The sequence below is a fragment of the Triticum aestivum genome, chromosome 1B, assembly GCF_018294505.1.
Source record: "Triticum aestivum cultivar Chinese Spring chromosome 1B, IWGSC CS RefSeq v2.1, whole genome shotgun sequence".
NCBI lineage: Eukaryota > Viridiplantae > Streptophyta > Magnoliopsida > Poales > Poaceae > Triticum > Triticum aestivum.
The window spans coordinates 471,101,471-471,118,318 of record NC_057795.1 but is presented as its reverse complement, the minus strand read 5'-3'; the positions used below and the strand labels follow the sequence as shown (position 1 = coordinate 471,118,318).

Genomic DNA, 16,848 nt, shown 5'->3' with positions numbered 1-16,848 from the left:
ATGCTATTGGAGCTAGGAGAGAGGAGCTGTACACACGCGCTCCTCCTCCTCCGCCGACCGCCTCGCCCCGATGCGGGCGGGTGGTAATGGGCCGAGCCTTATGTTTGCCACTCCCTTCTGCATAACCCTAGCCGTCATCTACTATTCCTCTCTCTGTGCTGCTTCCGGTGATCCCTGGTAGGAAGAGAGAGTAGTAGGTGACTACTGCTGCTTCCGCCGCCGCATTGGTCTGGCCAACTGTTGCATACTATGATTGTCATGTTTACTGTTTACTCATGGATTGGATTAATCGATAAAGTGCTAATATTTTCAACACCAAAGTCAGATTTGCAATGATGTCCTTTATTTATTTGCGAAATTTCCTTCTGAGTCCTGAGTACATTTTTCCAGAGCGGAGGGCTGTTGCACAAATCTAGAAGCACACGAGAAGCATTGTTCTATGGACTTGTATTGCTAATCTGGTCATCTTCAGAATTGCTATTGTCCTGCTCATGTTTCCTCACCTCTTGTAAAAACTGGTATGACTCGTAGAGTACTTCTTTTCGACAACTGGACGGACCATTATGTGTAACAACTTAATCAATTTTTGAATCGACGAACAACTTGAACTGATTTAGGAAGAAAACAAGGTGATACAAAAAATGTAGAGGAATATGATGATTTACTGTCGCAAAGCATATACACTTTCTATACACACTTTCTGACTTTCAGGACAAACTTCAGACAAGTTGGCAACCTCCTCTTACAAGTTGCTCAAAATCCACAGGGATACAGGAGACCGGAGATGGAACATTCACATATACCTTGCTGTCACACCTCCCGATTCCAGATACAGCGCCACGGAAGACTTAGATCTTGTGGACAAGAACTTGAGCACCGTACTCGGGTTGGAGGGTCATTGCCATCATCGGCGCATGAACATAGGACGGCGAGACATCAAACGCAAAGCGCTGGAGGACCATTGCAAGCGCCAGCTTTGCCTCAACCATCGTCAGATTCTGGCCAACACAGATGGCAGGGCCAATCCCAAAGGGGAAGTACGCGCCGAGGTGATAGCTCTTGCCATCTGCAAACCTCGATGGATCAAACTCCTCCGCATTAGCTCCCCATATGTCGACATCATGGTGCATCTCAATAATAGGCATATTGAGCTGTGTGCCCGCAGGGATGTCAAGTTTGCCTAGCTTCACATCCCTAGTGACTGTCCTGTTGACGAACAGAGCTGGAGGGTACAGCCTGAGGGTTTCCTTCAACACCATATTTACCTGGTATCATGCCAACATCACCAAAGTGTTACTCGCTATGTCCTGATAAGGAGATATCAACAATCAACAACAATATAAAAAGCTCTACTATTTGTTCAAATTAATAGGGCTCACAATTTTGAGACTGCTCAAGGTTTCCGCATTTGGGTGCTTGTTCTTGCCACACACTTGCAGGACTTCGTCTCGGGCCTTGTGTTGCCATTCTTTATACAATGCCAGCAGAAGTGTTGCCCATGTCAATAAATTTGCAGTTGTTTCTTTACCGGCAAAGTAAAATGTTTTGCACTCATCAATGATCTCTTCGATTCCCATTTTAAACTCCTTGTCAGTTTTGCTGGCTGATAGCATCAAGCCAAGCAAATTTTTGGAATCTTCACACTTCTTTCGATTGATCTCAATCAATCTGCGCAAAGAATTTCGGATTTCCTTGTTTAGGCTATGCCTTCTTTGGTTCTTCTTTGTCGGCACAAACCTAAGAGCGAAAAAGGTCACAATCTTTTTCCCTCAACTGTAGCATTTGATTGAAGAGCAAGAGTAACAACAGAGTGGGGCAAACATTTTTTCCAATGTAAAAATGAAGAAACATGTAGTAGGAACTATATGTTTACTTATGGAGAATAAATGGTGACCCAAAGTGTATGAGTCAATCTCACCTGAATCCAGGAAAGTAGAAGGTTCTCATTGCAAGGAGGGCAAGTTGTACCTGTTCTTCTTGTAATTGAAAAATTCGCTTTCCTTCCTCATAGCTACTTCCAAATGCTATACAAGAAATGACATCCGCACTCAAAGTGTGGAATTCTTTATTTACATCAATCTCAAACTCAGCGCGGGTTTCTCCTTGAACTTCCCATTTATCCAGCATGGATGAGGTGATAGCTGATATTTCTGGAATCCAACCCTACGAAAAATCCAGAAATGAATTTAGTGGTAAACGATATCTGATTTAGTGCATTATCTACATCACAATTGTTGATCACATCAACATGTTAATAGAAAGAAGAAACATGGACACCACAGGTTAGCTTCGGCCAGCTTCAAATTCTGAGTGAAATAACTAGTCATGCAGATGGTTGAATTTCAATAACAAATGTTCTCAATCAATATACAACCATTTGGTGTTTGTCAAACTATTCAGATGAGTTCATTACAAATATTCAGACACGCTGCTAGAAGTCGAAATCAAAATTAGCAGAAAGAATGTCATCTTCAGAAAGGAATTGCTTGGAATAAATGTGTACACGGCCCTCTTCAATAACAGCACCAAGTTCAAACCAATTGAAAATTTCGATAGTTTCGTAAAGAGTTAATGGGTGCCCTGATTCGAAATTTCACTGAAACGTGATGGCACACCCTACGCCTGGAGCATAGGCAGCAACCAAGATTTAGCAAGACTTACATATATCTGAGGATCTTGTTTAGGTAGGTTGAAATCGCTAGGTAAGCTGCTACCATTTAGCATGATGTGAAGACAAATCGTCTATGTTTCAGCTCGAATTCAGGAAACGCCCCCTCACCTTGATTCTCTCCATGTTGAAGGCGGGCGATATCACACGGCGGTGGTGCGCCCACTTCTCCCCGGTGAGCGCCACCAGCCCCTCGCCGAGGAGCTGCCGAGAGAGCGGGTTGACGTTGCTCCCGGAACCCTTTCTGAAGGTCCCCGTGGAGTCGGTCAGCACGGCCTTGGCGACCTCCGGGCCGGAGACCACCAGCCGCGGCCGGGGCCCGAACCAGAACACGAACGGGCGGCCGTACTGCGCCGCCCAGTCGCGGTATTCCGGCGCGGCGCGGCCGACGAAGGCGTGGTGGAAGGAGGCCAGTGGCGCGGAATGGGCGGCGATCAGGGCGCCGTACTCGGCCGCGTTGCCGTAGAGCAAGCTGCGCGGGGGGCCCCGGATGCCCTGCCGGCGCAGGCGGCGCTCCAGGCGGTGCGGGACCCACACGAGGGAGCGGAGTAGGCGGAGCAGGTACGCGAGCGCGGCGAGTAGGGCCGCGAGGAGAAGCGCGGCGAGGGCGCCCATTGCTCACTGCTTGGAGTTTCCCGGGAGAAATTTGATAGTACCTGCCACTCTCAACACCTGACTTGGCAGATTTGCCACCGCCAGGATGGGGCTTGGCAAATTTGCCATCGACCGGATTGTCATTTCGCCTCTTTTACTGATTTTCTTTTTCCTTATCCACTTAGAGCGGATGGCCATCGCTACAGGGTGGACGGCTGCCTCAGCTTCCCATGTAGCCTAGTCCAGGACTTCTCAAATGGTCGCTTGTAGAGGAAAACAGATGCCTGCATAAGAGGTCGTCTCTTCTTTGGAGAAAGTTGACCGTGGCATTTTAGTTTTGTCTTTGGTACCCTTGATGCAACATTTTAAGTTAATAAAAATGTTTTTTATCGAAAAAGTTTTCACTTTTCCTTGTTACTCTTATTTAAATACATTATAACTGAGCATCCTTCCTGCCCTCTCAGGCTATTAGCATTTGTAGCCGTCTGATCAACACTTTTAAGCGTTTTTAGTCGTTCGATTAAGAATGAACATCACGTACGCTCGGTTCGCTCACTACAAACGAGCGCTACCGTGACAGCCGCCGCTCTGGCGACAATTTTGGGGTCCGCTGTTAAATTGGGCCTAATGGGTCTGAGCTGTCTATGTACGTGCATCCGAAGGAGCTGGACTCTCCACGCAACCCTCGTTCTGCTCGCAAGGTCGCAACCCTAGCGTGGCGGCGGACGATGGGATGATGCACGACTCCCGTGGCGACGGCGCTGGGCTCCGACGACACAAGGACCTCCTTCATGCTGACCTCTCATGCCGACCTCTCATGCCAAGGCTATGGCCCTCCCGCCATTGGTGACGCTGACCACAACATCGAGCAACGGCGTTCACCGTGAGGCATGATTTGCCGGAAGGCGGCACTAGTAGATCCGGCGTCCCGGACAACTGCCGTCCAAAGGCAGGGTGGACACACTCCCGAGCAGGTGTGCCTCTTTCTCTTTCTCCTCTGCTCTGATCTAACACCTGTCGCTGGGTTGCCTTCTCCTGTGCGCTCCTCCGTTTTTCTATTGTTCCCGTGGGGATTGGTTGGTTGGTTAGTCCCGTGGGTTCTGCAAGTGTGATTCCCTCCTTGATCGTTGGGACGGCTTGGGATTCCGTTCCTTGTTTAGACATTCGAAATATTTGTTTTCGATGAACACAAATTTTCAGCATCAGTTGTGCTGTTGACTGGCTTAAAAACCATCTGTACTTCTCTATATATATATATGCGTGATGAGTCAAGGCGTTTATGAAAAGTTTGAATAATTCAGCATGGCCGCCGCCGCTGCCACTATCGATGCCATGAGATCCCTCTATCGCGCGAACAACGAAGACACCTCAGGCGGCGGCAGGTACACACAGCCACGACATCCGTGTATCGCCTGGGCGACAAAGACGCCCCCGGCGGCAGGTACACATCGGACACGCACGAGGATTCGGCAGACTGCAAGAAGAAGAAGGCGATGGTGGGCGAGTCGCCGCCGCAGGCCTGGTCCAGCTTCTTTCTACGCTATATTTGAACTTCTCAGCAGCGCCATTGCCGGATCCTATGTCGACCGAGCACCCGATCAGCAAGATAGGATCGCGCGTCATATGATCTCTGGGCGCGATAGAAATGCATGCAACATCGATCGCTAGCTGATGGAGTCACGGCGGGTCACCGTGTCTACAATAGCAGCAGGTGGATTTATACACCCGACCCCTCCTATATACATGTACAGTCGCTGCGATTTAAGGTATAGACCATGCTAACCTGCCGGGGCAATCTACAAGTACCCTATATTCCTCCAATTTCTTTCTGTTGAGATGGCGCTGTAACCTTTGCACTTGAATTGTTCGATGGATTGCCGATATGCTGTGAAAAATATGATGTCAGTGTTCACCATTATCGTCAGGTACTTATCTTCCCTCCTAAATATTTAGATATTCTAACCCTGCAATCCTCATCGCTCACAATCAGACATGGCTTTCTGATGTATCTTTTCGATTTGGTCAATGTCAATCAGATTTCAGGACGTTTGTGAGGACATATATTTCTGATACATCTGTAGCAAAAAGTACTCCAAATAATTCCCTCAAAAAAAAAGTACTCCAAATAATTTATTACCAACTCACTACACAGTTGCAGATTGGTCAATAGAATCATTTTTTTATGTAAGAGCTGCTTGTTTTGATTGAAAAGTATACTGGGGATGCATCGAAGTATTTGTTTTTCTTTCTCTCTCTTCAGCGTTTTGATCTTCGATATATGTTATATATCGCTCTGCTTCTTTCATGCATTAAAAGAAAAATGTGTCAATGGACATGTTTATAAGAAAAAAAGAACGGAAGTGGCGATCAGTAGATCTATTTTTCTTTGCTATGCAAAATGTATCTCCAATGTAACGTGAGCTTTCGCTTTTAGGATGGTTTTCCTTGGCTGGTGTACCTCTTTCTAAATTGTTGCAAATTCAATATTTTCATACTAATTCACTGGTTTCATGATTGGCTCCTCACTAAGTTATCACCGGTTCTATGTTTTTTCTCATGTATGTATATATATTGTGTTCATAACTAAAATCCCCATTCCGTCCATTCTGTCATTATGGATGATTGAATATACAGCTTAAACTATTACTATGACCGAAGCTGCTTCCAGATTTTGACTTCTTTTCAAATTAAATGAAATATTATTTCCGTCAAGCTCTATCGTTTATTTTGTGAGCTATTTAGGCCATCCTTCCTCTGATCAAGTCAGACATTTTATTAGTTACTTATGTGTTATGGTGCAGAGGCGTTTCTCTGAGCTTGATGACCTGAAGCGATGATTGATTCAATATAGTTCAAGCGGCACATTTACAGTACATATGCAGTCTTTTACCTTTACATATGTTTTATTTTATGTGATATCTGAACAGTGAAATATTGTCTCTTCCTGCAAGGAATAATGAAATTATATCTGCATGGTGTGGTGTTGTTGCAACATTGAGGAAATATAACAGCTAGGAATAACAGTGTGCAACATATGAAATTAACCAACACTCCTATAATTCCAGCTTATAGAGGCTATGGTAGGAGCATTGAGAGGTATGTCTGCTAGCTACATCAGTTATTTAATAAACTGAGTCGGCAGAAATTTGGAGATTTGTGCTTTCTTTCTGTGGGCCATCCCTTCATCGGTCTAGCCTATTTTCACGTGTTTATCCATGGCTACCAAGTTAAGAGTATTTAGACATTATTTTCTTTGTTGAGAAAATTGGTCTTGTGAATCTAAATTTGTGTGTTTGTTTGACTAATGCAGGTGCACGTGCTCAAGCATATTGTCTGGTCACCTGAGCCTAATTGAGAAGTTATTTAACCTATTCATGGATCAGGCAAAATATTCCATTCGAAAATGTATTTTGTGTGCTTTCAGTTTGTTGATTTTAACAAGCTTCGGAATACAAAACTTATGTTGGGTCAGTTATTAGCTTTTTACATCTTCACAGATAACTGATGATACGGCTCGAATTGGTTGGAGGTTATTTAGTTTAGGTGAAACAGTCCCAACTTCAACTATATGGTTCGGGAACTATATATAGTCTTGCCAATCTTTACAACATAGCGACAAAAACAGTCATGCATCATGACCGGCTCGAGCTGGTTGGAAGATTAGTTATAGTATTCTCACACTATTGTTGGGCAGCTTTTTAAATGCCTTCTATTTGACGAAGGGGATTACATGTATTCTCACAAAAAATGATCAGTTTATAGGTGTACTATTCAATATGTGCTGATGAGACAGAAACCCATTGTTGCATGTCTCCATCTCCCGCCTAAGGGAATCCTTCCCTGTAAAAGAGGTTTGACATTCCTTTGTTAGAATTATTAAACGTGTTTCATTTTAGTGAATAGATGGTAGCTCAACCTGGCTGCCGAATGACTTAGAAATTATTGTTATGTCTTCTATGTTATTTGATTATTATATTTGCAGTTCAGAGTTTGTCCTTCAATTTTTTGGGAGATGGTTGTGTGTGTTTCATTCCATCATATATGTAATGAATTCCCAGTCATTCTATCGAAAAAATGAACGGGCGCGGCAACGCGCGCCTATCATGATCTAGTACACATCATGGCAAAACTAGATGCATCACTTGCAGTTTTGGAATAAGTGGGAGAGAGAAATAAAAATGTAGAGAAAAAGAGAGAGATGGGGCCAATGAGGGGGTGCATCATTGGGTGAGATTATTACACATGGTGATTTCATGACTTTATCATCATGGATTGGATGGGACTAATGCTTCTTATGGCCTCCATAGGTCATGTCCTTACAAGCTCCGGAAAGAACCATATTGCCCTGGATATTACATGTAGGCTCCATTTGGAAGTCGCCCAGCTTCGCCAAATCCCGCTCGATGAGTTCAAGAAACAAGTCCAACTCCTCGGTGGTGGTTAGGGAAGATATCAAGGAAGTTACCAAATGGACCAAGGTGCACAAGAGGTCGTCATTCCTAGCTTCAGCGGCTTCTTCCTTCGCAATAACGTCAACTAGGTATATGTGAGGCAAGGAAGGAGGCTAGAGAGCAGGAGATGTTGGTGCAGGCGCAAGACAAGGCGGCCTCAAGAAGAGAGAGGCGATGGGGTGGCGGAAGACCAGCACGCAAACACGAGAAAGTGATGCGGCGGGGTGGCGGTGGTGCGGCCGCGGCTGGTGCACCATATTGCCCCTAGATATGTACATGTAGGCTCTGTTTGAAAGTTGCCTAGCTTCACCAGATCCATCTCCGCTTTATGTTCCGGCTTCTCATGGGGAGCTCCATGTGTTTGGGGGGGGGGGGGGGGGGGCAGCTCCTTGACGATTGTTGGGGAATATATAAGGGAAGTTGCCAAATGGACCAAGTTGCTTAAGGAGGCCGTTCTTCCTGGCTTCATCGACATCTTAGTTTGCGGCAACAACAATCGGAGAGAGGTGGGCAAGGGGGAAGACTAGAGAGCAGTAGATGTTGGTGGCGGTGTGAGAAGGGGTGGCCTCAAGCAGAGAATGGTGAGGGGGTGGCGGAGGACCAGCACGTGGACACACACTACTACAGTCGCGAGCAACACTGACCCCTCATCACTGTCAGGTGTTATATACGACTTACTAGGAATGGTATACTACTCACATCACTGTCAGGTGGCTCCCTCGAGGTCTTCGATATTGGCCATGAGATGGGTGGTAGGTGGGTCAAAAAAAATGACATCTTCTGATAGCTCCGAGATCCGATCTGACATCATGATCGGGAGAACCGGCTCCTCCTGCTCTTGGATGTGGCTAGATGCCAAACCCTGGAAGATCAGATCTCCATGGTAGTTTGTGACGTACTCCATGTTTTCAAATCTTACGATTCGGCCTAGAGCGAAGATCTTGACCTGGTCGAGGTGGCCAGTCGAGTCGACGACGAAGGTGGCAATGCTAAAGACGAACAGCTATCCCTGCACAAAGTTCATGCCGAAACCAATCGGATCATTGATCTGAACTCCCATCGAGCCATGGCGGTCGCCTAGCAGGACCTGCATGGGCGCATCTAATTGGCTCGATCAACTGTTTACCATTTGATCGGTCAACCGTTGACTTTTTGAAAAAAAATGCAAAAATGAGCAAATCAAATAATGTAAAAATATCATGAATTAAAAAACATGTGTTTGAAAAAGTATCACAATTCAAAATGTACATGGATTAAAAAAGTTTGCAGTATTGAAAAAATTAAGAAATTGAAAAAAGTCCACTGGTTTTGAAAAGAATCAAGAATTTGAAAAATGTTCATCAATTTTTAAAAAATTAGGAATTTAAAAATAGTTTCGGGATTTTAATTTTAGTAGAAAGTTGTTGGCCTTTTATAGTAAAGGTGACATAATCAATCAAATTTGACTGGTTGGTTCCCCTTATTAGTCAATTGCTTTTGACGTATCAGGTGGGATTGGGAGAGCCTCTTTTCTTTCCGCAATGGAATCAGCTTAAGCTCGACCTTTTCTTTCATTTTCTATCATAGGGATATAAAAAAAATCCAATTACACTTTTCTTAGTTTAGAATATCAAAAGACATCCCACAACCCGGTCTTAGGTTCAGAGTCGCCTTGTTGGAACTTCAAGAGAGAAAGAGAGAGAGAAGAGATCATAGCTTAATATCAAAGGTAAAAAAGTTCACAGATTTGAATAAAGTTCGTTGATTTTGAAAAAAAAGACCATGGATTTTAAAAAAGTTTGCGCACTTGGAAAAAATATTCGCAAATTGTCAAAAAGTTTATGAAGTTGAATATATTCATGCATTTGAAATTTTTTACTGATTTTTTAAAAGTTCACGTGTTTTAAGAAAAACATTCATTAGTTTGAAAAATGTTCGCACATACTAAAATGAAAAAGGAAAAGGAAAGAAAAGGAAAGAATGAAAAATTAAAAATTAATAAAAGGAAAACAAAAAATAAATTTAGAAGATAAGGGAAAAAGCAAAAAGGAAAAGAAAAAACGGAATAAAACCGAATAAAAACCATTCCAGAAAAACAAAACAAAAACCCGGCTGGAAGCTTCTTCCCGTGAAAATAACTTTTTTAGGCAAACTCACAAAGCTTTATTCAACCGTCACAATATTTACAGGGACGAATATGTAGCGACCAGACCTCAAACGGTCAAGTCTCCGTGCATCAGTGTCATCTCTAGATCGGTAATGCTGACACGCATAATACTCGAGGATTTATAACAGAGTCTCAATCACACACTTATTACATCAAAATGTCTCAGAAGAGAACTTATTACAATAATATGGCTTAAGGCCATCTAAGATAATAGCAGAAGGCTTGGAAGATAAAATGAGTCCATCAACTCCAATGGCATAGCTGAGTGAATGACAACAACCTATCGCACCTTACTTTTCGTCTGAAAAGTCTGCAACATGATATGTTGCAGCCCGAAATGGGTCAGCACATGGAATATGCTGGCAATGTAACACAAAAGAGCAATGAACGGAATAAATGCTATCACTACATGCATATATGGCTTGTGGAAAGCTCTATGGTTAATATTTTGCATAAAGCCAATTTTTTCCTACAACAAAGGAATATATTTTATTTAACTATCATGGTGGTTGTTAAACATTGAGAAGATTCCTCCAACTCGATCCCAATTAAACGGTAACAATTAACCCAACAAATTAATTTAGAGTGATGATATCAACATGATAATCCAAGAACCAGATACTCAAGATGTCCATGACCGGGGACACGGCTAACCATGATTAGTTTGTACACTCTGCAGAGGTTTGAGCACTTTTCTCCACAATACTCGATCTCCTCCGTTAGATTTCTCGCACTACATGGTGTTTGAGAAACGGATGACCGAGAACAGTCTTTCAGAAACATTAACTCTTTACTCTGGGTGGACAGTTACACCTACTTTCTCCTACATCTGCTAGCCCACCACTAAAAGAGGTCATGCAACCTACTCAACTATGCTAGAGCCCATAATAGCTTGTGGCTGCACACGGAAGTTTCTAGCATGAATAATCTTATGATCCCTTTGAGCCTGGGTGGCGAACCGTAGGATGATCACATGGGTACTCCGGGATATCCTAGGACAACACTGGATTCTCCAGGTGCCCACAACCAATCCACCCAGATGTGTATTTAAGTAGCCACCTTAAGTTAACCATTAATAAACAACTCTCACATCGGTCATGGATACACTCAACCAATCCACGTCTATGAGCATAGCATAGCAATCCTGAGCATAACGTAGAAGTAACTCCCAAGGGTTTGATAACAAAAGGACAATAGGTTCTACCTCATCATCTACTTCCCAAACCCACATGTTAATCAGCTCCTAATCATGCAATGTTTGAGGATTGGAATTAATGCATAAAAAATGGGTAATAAAGGGATATGATCAAAGTGTTACTTGCCTTGCTGACGATCTGCAAACCCTAGAGACTCGTAGTAGCACGCTTCACACTCCGGAAATTCTAACGTAAACAAACAATAGCATACATAAGCACTCCAGCATAGATGCACAGGTAGAACTCAAATAAGAAGATCCAAACAGAAAGTTCAACTGAAGAGCTTTGATCTGCAAAAAGAATCAACTCAAACGGAGCAACGAAACTCAAGATACGAACGAAACAAAATCGTTTACTAATGTGGACTAAAGTCAAATTTTACAGTATCAAAATCACGTTCAAGTTGGTTAATTGAAAAAGAGGGCTTCGAGATGAAGATTTAGGCGCTGGTTTCATCTAATTTGGATAAACGAGTAGAAAGTTAAACTAGATTGAAGATAAGGGACAGAATCGCGAAAAAAATCGCAGATAAATCCCTGGAAAATAAAACGAGACGAACAGACTAACGAAAGAACGTTTGTTATCTGAACCTAACCGGCGAACAATGTTCATTAAAACGAATGAGCGGATGAACGTCCGCTAAGTAAATAAACCGATGAAAACCGAACTGATCTAACTAAAAAAACAGATCTAGGGTTTTCTAAAAAAATGAACGGACCGGAACAAAACCGGCGGCGACGACGGTCGATGGAGACGGCGGCGGTGAGGCGGCACCGGCTATGGCGGCGTGGGGCAACGGCGGGAGACGGCGGCGCAGGCGGCGGCGGCTTCGGGCGCGGGGCAGCGGTGGTGGCGGTGCGGGAGGAAAGGGTGGCGGTTTTATAGGAGGCCGGGGGTGGTGGCTTGTGGAGGGGGTCGGGCAGAGGGAGTCCGAAGCGGCGACGGCATCACCGGCGGCGGTGTGCGGTGGCGGGACTCCGCCTAGGGTCGGGGTCGACCGGGGCGGCGTCTTGGGCCACGGCCCACTCGGGCAGAGGGAGTCCGAGGCGCGGGGAGGCGGCGACTGGCCCGGCTCGGCTGGGCCGTTGGCCCAGTCGGGCGACGCGCGTTTTTAAATAAATTCTGCCGAAAGAAAGAAAAATCCTAAGAAATATAAAAAAATTCTAAAAATGCCAAAAACAATTTTCACCGTCTAAATAAAAAATTTAGAACAAAGTGAATATTTTTCTGGCCTAAAAATGCAATTTTGAAAAAATGCATATTCTTCTAATTCAAATAAAATAGCAATAAAATCCAAATAAAATCATTAATTTGATTTTAACATTTTTCCTCCAATATTTCTTTTATTTTGGAGAAGTCATTTTATCTCATCTCTTTTATTTTAATATTGGAAATATTCAGAGAGAAAAACACTGAAATCTAAATCATCCTCTTTTCAAATTTGAGAAAATTCAAATATGAAAATAAACGAAATCCCCAACTCTCTCCGTGGGTCCTTGAGTTGCTTAGAATTTCTAGGATCAAACCAAAATGCAATTGAAATATGATATGCATATGATGACCTATGTATAACATTCCAAATTGATAATTTGGGATGTTATAAACATACCCCCCTTAAGATGAATCTCGTCCTCGAGATTCGGGTTGGCTAGAAAATAGGTGTGGGTGGTCCTTCCGTAGATCTTCCTCTCGTTCACAGGTGGCTTCATCTTCGGTATGGTGGCTCCACTAAACTTTGCAAAACTTGATAACCTTGTTGCGTGTGACTCGGCTGGCAAACTCGAGAATGTTCACTGGTTTCTCCTCGTAGGTCAAATCACTATCCAGCTGAATCACTTCCAGTGGCAATGTATCTCTCAAAGGAATATCGACCATCTCCGCGTGGCACTTCTTCAACTGGGAAACGTGAAACACATCGTGAACTCCTGACAATCCTTCCGGCAATTCCAGCTTGTAAGCAACTTCTCCCATACGCTCCAAAACTTTGTATGGTCCCACAAAACGTGGTGCTAGCTTTCCCTTAACTCCAAAATGCTTCACTCCTTGAAGTGGTGACACACGCAGGTACACTCTGTCTCCGAATCAACTTAACCTTCTCTTCAGACTCTTTAATCAAATCTGGTCCAAACAACTGACGGTCTCCAACTTCATCCCACAATAACGGTGTCCTGCACCTCCTTCCGTACAAAGCTTCAAAAGGGGCCATCTTCAAACTGGCTTGATAACTGTTGTTATAAGAGAACTCTGCATATGGCAAGTTGTCATCCCAACTAGATCCATAATCTAGTGCACAAGCTCTCAACATGTCCTCCAGAATCTGATTGACTCTCTCGGTCTGTCCATCTGTCTGTGGATGAAAGGCTGTACTGAACTCTAGCCTAGTACCCAAAGTCTCATGCAACTGATTCCAGAACTTTGAGGTAAACTGGGTTCCTCTATCTGATATAATGGTCATCGGAACTCCATGCAGGCATACGATCCTGGTCATGTATATCTTTGCCAACTTAGCACTTGTATAAGTGGTCTTCACTGGGATGAAATGAGCTACTTTCGTCAATCAATCAACTACAACCCGTATAGAGTCATAGCCTGAACGAGTCCTGGGCAATCCAGTGATAAAATCCACGCCAAGCTTTTCCCACTTCCATTTGGGTATCGGCAATGGCTGTAGCAATCCAGCTGGCTTCTGATGCTCTGCCTTAACTCTCTGACATACATCACATACTGCTACATACTCGGCAATATCCTTCTTCATTCTTGTCCACCAGAAACTTTCCTTCAAATCAAGATACATCTTAGTATTTCCTGGGTGAATCGAATACGGTGAATCATGGGCCTCCTGCAGAATCAACTTCCTGATCTCGGGGTCATTAGGCACATATACATGATCCTCAAACCATAAAGTATCGTGCTCATCCTCACGAAATCCTTTAGCCTTTCGTCTACTCAGACTTTCCTTTATCTCGGCAATCTCCTTGTCAGTCTTCTGGGCTTCTCTGATCTTACCCATCAAAGTGGACTGAATTTCCAATGCTGCTACATAACCTCTCGGAACTATTTCCAAACATAGCTCGCGAAGATCCTCTGCTAACTCCTTGGGTAATCCTTCGGTCATGAGCGTATTAACATAACTCTTGCGACTCAGCGCATCGGCTACTACATTAGCCTTTCCAGGATGATAATGCAATTTCATATCATAATCCTTAATGAGCTCCAACCATCTCCTTTGCCTGAGATTCAACTCCTTCTGTGTGAAGATATATTTCAAACTCTAATGATCCATGTATACCTCACAGTGGTTTCCGATGAGAAAATGTCTCCATGTCTTCAACGCATGCACTACGACTGCTAACTCCAAATCATGCGTAGCATAATTCATCTCATGAGGTTTAAGTTGTCGTGAGGCATATGAAACAACTCTTCCCTCCTTCATAAGTACTGCTCCAAGTCCTCGACGTGAAGCGTCGCAATACACTTGATAATCTTTTCGTTGGTCTGTAAGAATCAACACTGGGGCTGTAATCAAACATTTCTTCAACTCTTGAAAACTGGCTTCACACTCCTCATTCCATTTAAACTTGGTGTCCTTCTTCAACAACTCTGTCATGGGTTTAGCAATCCTGGAGAAATTCTCAATGAACCTCCGATAATATCTTGCGAGTCCAAGAAATCTCCTGATCTCTCCAACTGATGTGGGTGCTACCCATTTAGTTACAGAAACAACATTGGTGGGGTCTACTGCTATTCCTTCTCCGGATATAACATGTCCGAGAAATCCAACTTCCTTTAACCAAAACTCACACTTGCTAAACTAGGCATATAACTGGTGTTCCTTGAGCTTCTCGAGAACCAAACGCAAATGTTCCTTATGCTCCGCTTCATTCTTCGAGTAGACCAATATATCATCAATGAACACCACGACGAACTTATCCAAAAACTCCATAAACACCTTGTTCATCATGTTCATGAAATAGGCAGGTGCATTAATCAGACCAAATGACATAACGGTATACTCGTATATCCCGTACCTTGTGGTAAAAGTTGTCTTAGGTATATCCTGCTCTTGAATCTTCAGCCGATGGTATCCTGATCGCAGATCGATCTTGGAAAATACTTTAGCTCCTTGCAACTAGTTAAACAAATCATTGATCATCGGTAGTGGGTACTTGTTCTTGATCATCACTTCATTCAACGCACGATAATCAACAACCATCCTTGATGACCCATCCTTCTTCTCCACTAGAAGTACTGGGCTCCCCAAGGTGACGAACTTGGTCGAATGTAACCTTTATCCAGTAACTCCTTAATCTGGTTCTTAATTTCCTCCAAGTCCTTTGCGGGCATCCTATACGGTCTCTTTGATATTGGCCCGATGCCTGGCAAAAGCTCAATAAAAACTCAATGTCTCGATCCAGTGGCATGACTGGCAACTCCTCCGGAAATACGTCAGGGTAATCCTTCACCACTGGTACTTCTTCCTGTACAACTCCTGATAAGGAATGCACTTGAGTCCTCCTCGGCACGTGCCGGGATACATACTTGATCCTTCTTCCTTCTGGGGTGGTGAGCATAATTGACTTACTGGCGCAATCGATGTTTCCCCCATACATCGATAACCAATCCACACCCAATATCACATCCAATCCTTGCGACTCCAGAATTATCAGATCTGAGGGCAAAACATGCCTACCTATGGTCAATGGCATATGAAAACATCCTTGGCTTGCCATATGCTCCGCTCCTGGCGAGCTTACTAGCATAGGTGTCCTAAGAACTTTGGTGGGCAACTTATACTTATCCACAAATCCCCTTGATATGTATGAATGCGATGCACCAGTATCAAAAAGAACGATTGCAGTAAATGACTTAACCAAAAACTTACCTATAACTGCATGTTGGAAATATGCCCTAGAGGCAATAATAAAATGGTTATTATTGTATTTCCTTGTTCATGATAATTGTCTATTATTCATGCTATAATTGTATTGACCGGAAACCGCAATACATGTGTGAATACATAGACCACAAACATGTCCCTAGTGAGCCTCTAGTTGACTAGCTCGTTGATCAATAGATGGTCATGGTTTCCTGACCATGGACATTGGATGTCATTGATAACGGGATCACATCATTAGGAGAATGATGTGATGGACAAGACCCAATCCTAAGCCTAGCACAAGATCATGTAGTTCGTATGCTAAAGCTTTTTTAAATGTCAAGTATCTTTTCCTTAGACCATGAGATTGTGCAACTCCCGAATACCGTAGGAATGCTTTGGGTGTACCAAACATCACAACGTAACTGGGTGGCTATAAAGGTGCACTACGGGTATCTCCGAAAGTGTCTGTTGGGTTGGCACGAATCGAGACTGGGATTTGTCATTCCGTGTGACAGAGAGGTATCTCTGGGCCCACTCGGCAGGACATCATCATAATGTGCACAATGTGATCAAGGAGTTAATCACGGGATGATGTGTTACGGAACGAGTAAAGAGACTTGCCGGTAACGAGTTTGAACAAGGTATCAGCATACCGACGATCGAATCTCGGGCAAGTACTATACCGGTAGACAAAGGGAATTGTATACGGGATTGATTGAATCCTTGACATCGTGGTTCATCCGATGAGATCATCGTGGAACATGTGGGAGCCAACATGGGTAACCAGATCCTGTTGTTGGTTATTGGCCAGAGAGTTGTCTCGGTCATGTCTGCATGGTCCCCGAACCCGTAGGGTCTACACACTTAAGGTTCGATGATGCTAGGGTTATAGGGAATAGATATACGTGGTTACC

At 43.7% G+C, this 16,848-nt stretch overlaps 1 protein-coding gene across 1 annotated transcript; it reads right to left on the bottom strand.

Annotated features, from left to right (window-relative positions):
• Positions 1-539: 539 nt before the first annotated feature.
• On the bottom strand, positions 540-3,410 carry LOC123132386 (cytochrome P450 734A1). Its single transcript, XM_044552168.1, has 4 exons — positions 2,780-3,410; positions 1,919-2,163; positions 1,380-1,737; positions 540-1,265 (listed from the first exon to the last, which is right to left on the bottom strand). The coding sequence occupies exons 1-4, from the start codon at positions 3,281-3,283 to the stop codon at positions 849-851; spliced, it is 1,524 nt and encodes a 507-aa protein (XP_044408103.1). The 5' UTR covers positions 3,284-3,410; the 3' UTR covers positions 540-848.
• Between the last annotated feature and the right edge of the window lie 13,438 nt (positions 3,411-16,848).

Excerpts from the sequence above, each read along its gene's own strand:
- LOC123132386 (XM_044552168.1), bottom strand. The coding sequence starts at position 3,283 with ATGGGCGCCCTCGCCGCGCTTCTCCTCGCGGCCCTACTCGCCGCGCTC. Across the intron at positions 2,164-2,779 it reads TCAACATGGAGAGAATCAAG|GGTTGGATTCCAGAAATATC; the intron begins GTGAGGGGGCGT and ends GATTTTTCGTAG. Across the intron at positions 1,738-1,918 it reads TTCTACTTTCCTGGATTCAG|GTTTGTGCCGACAAAGAAGA; the intron begins GTGAGATTGACT and ends TTTCGCTCTTAG.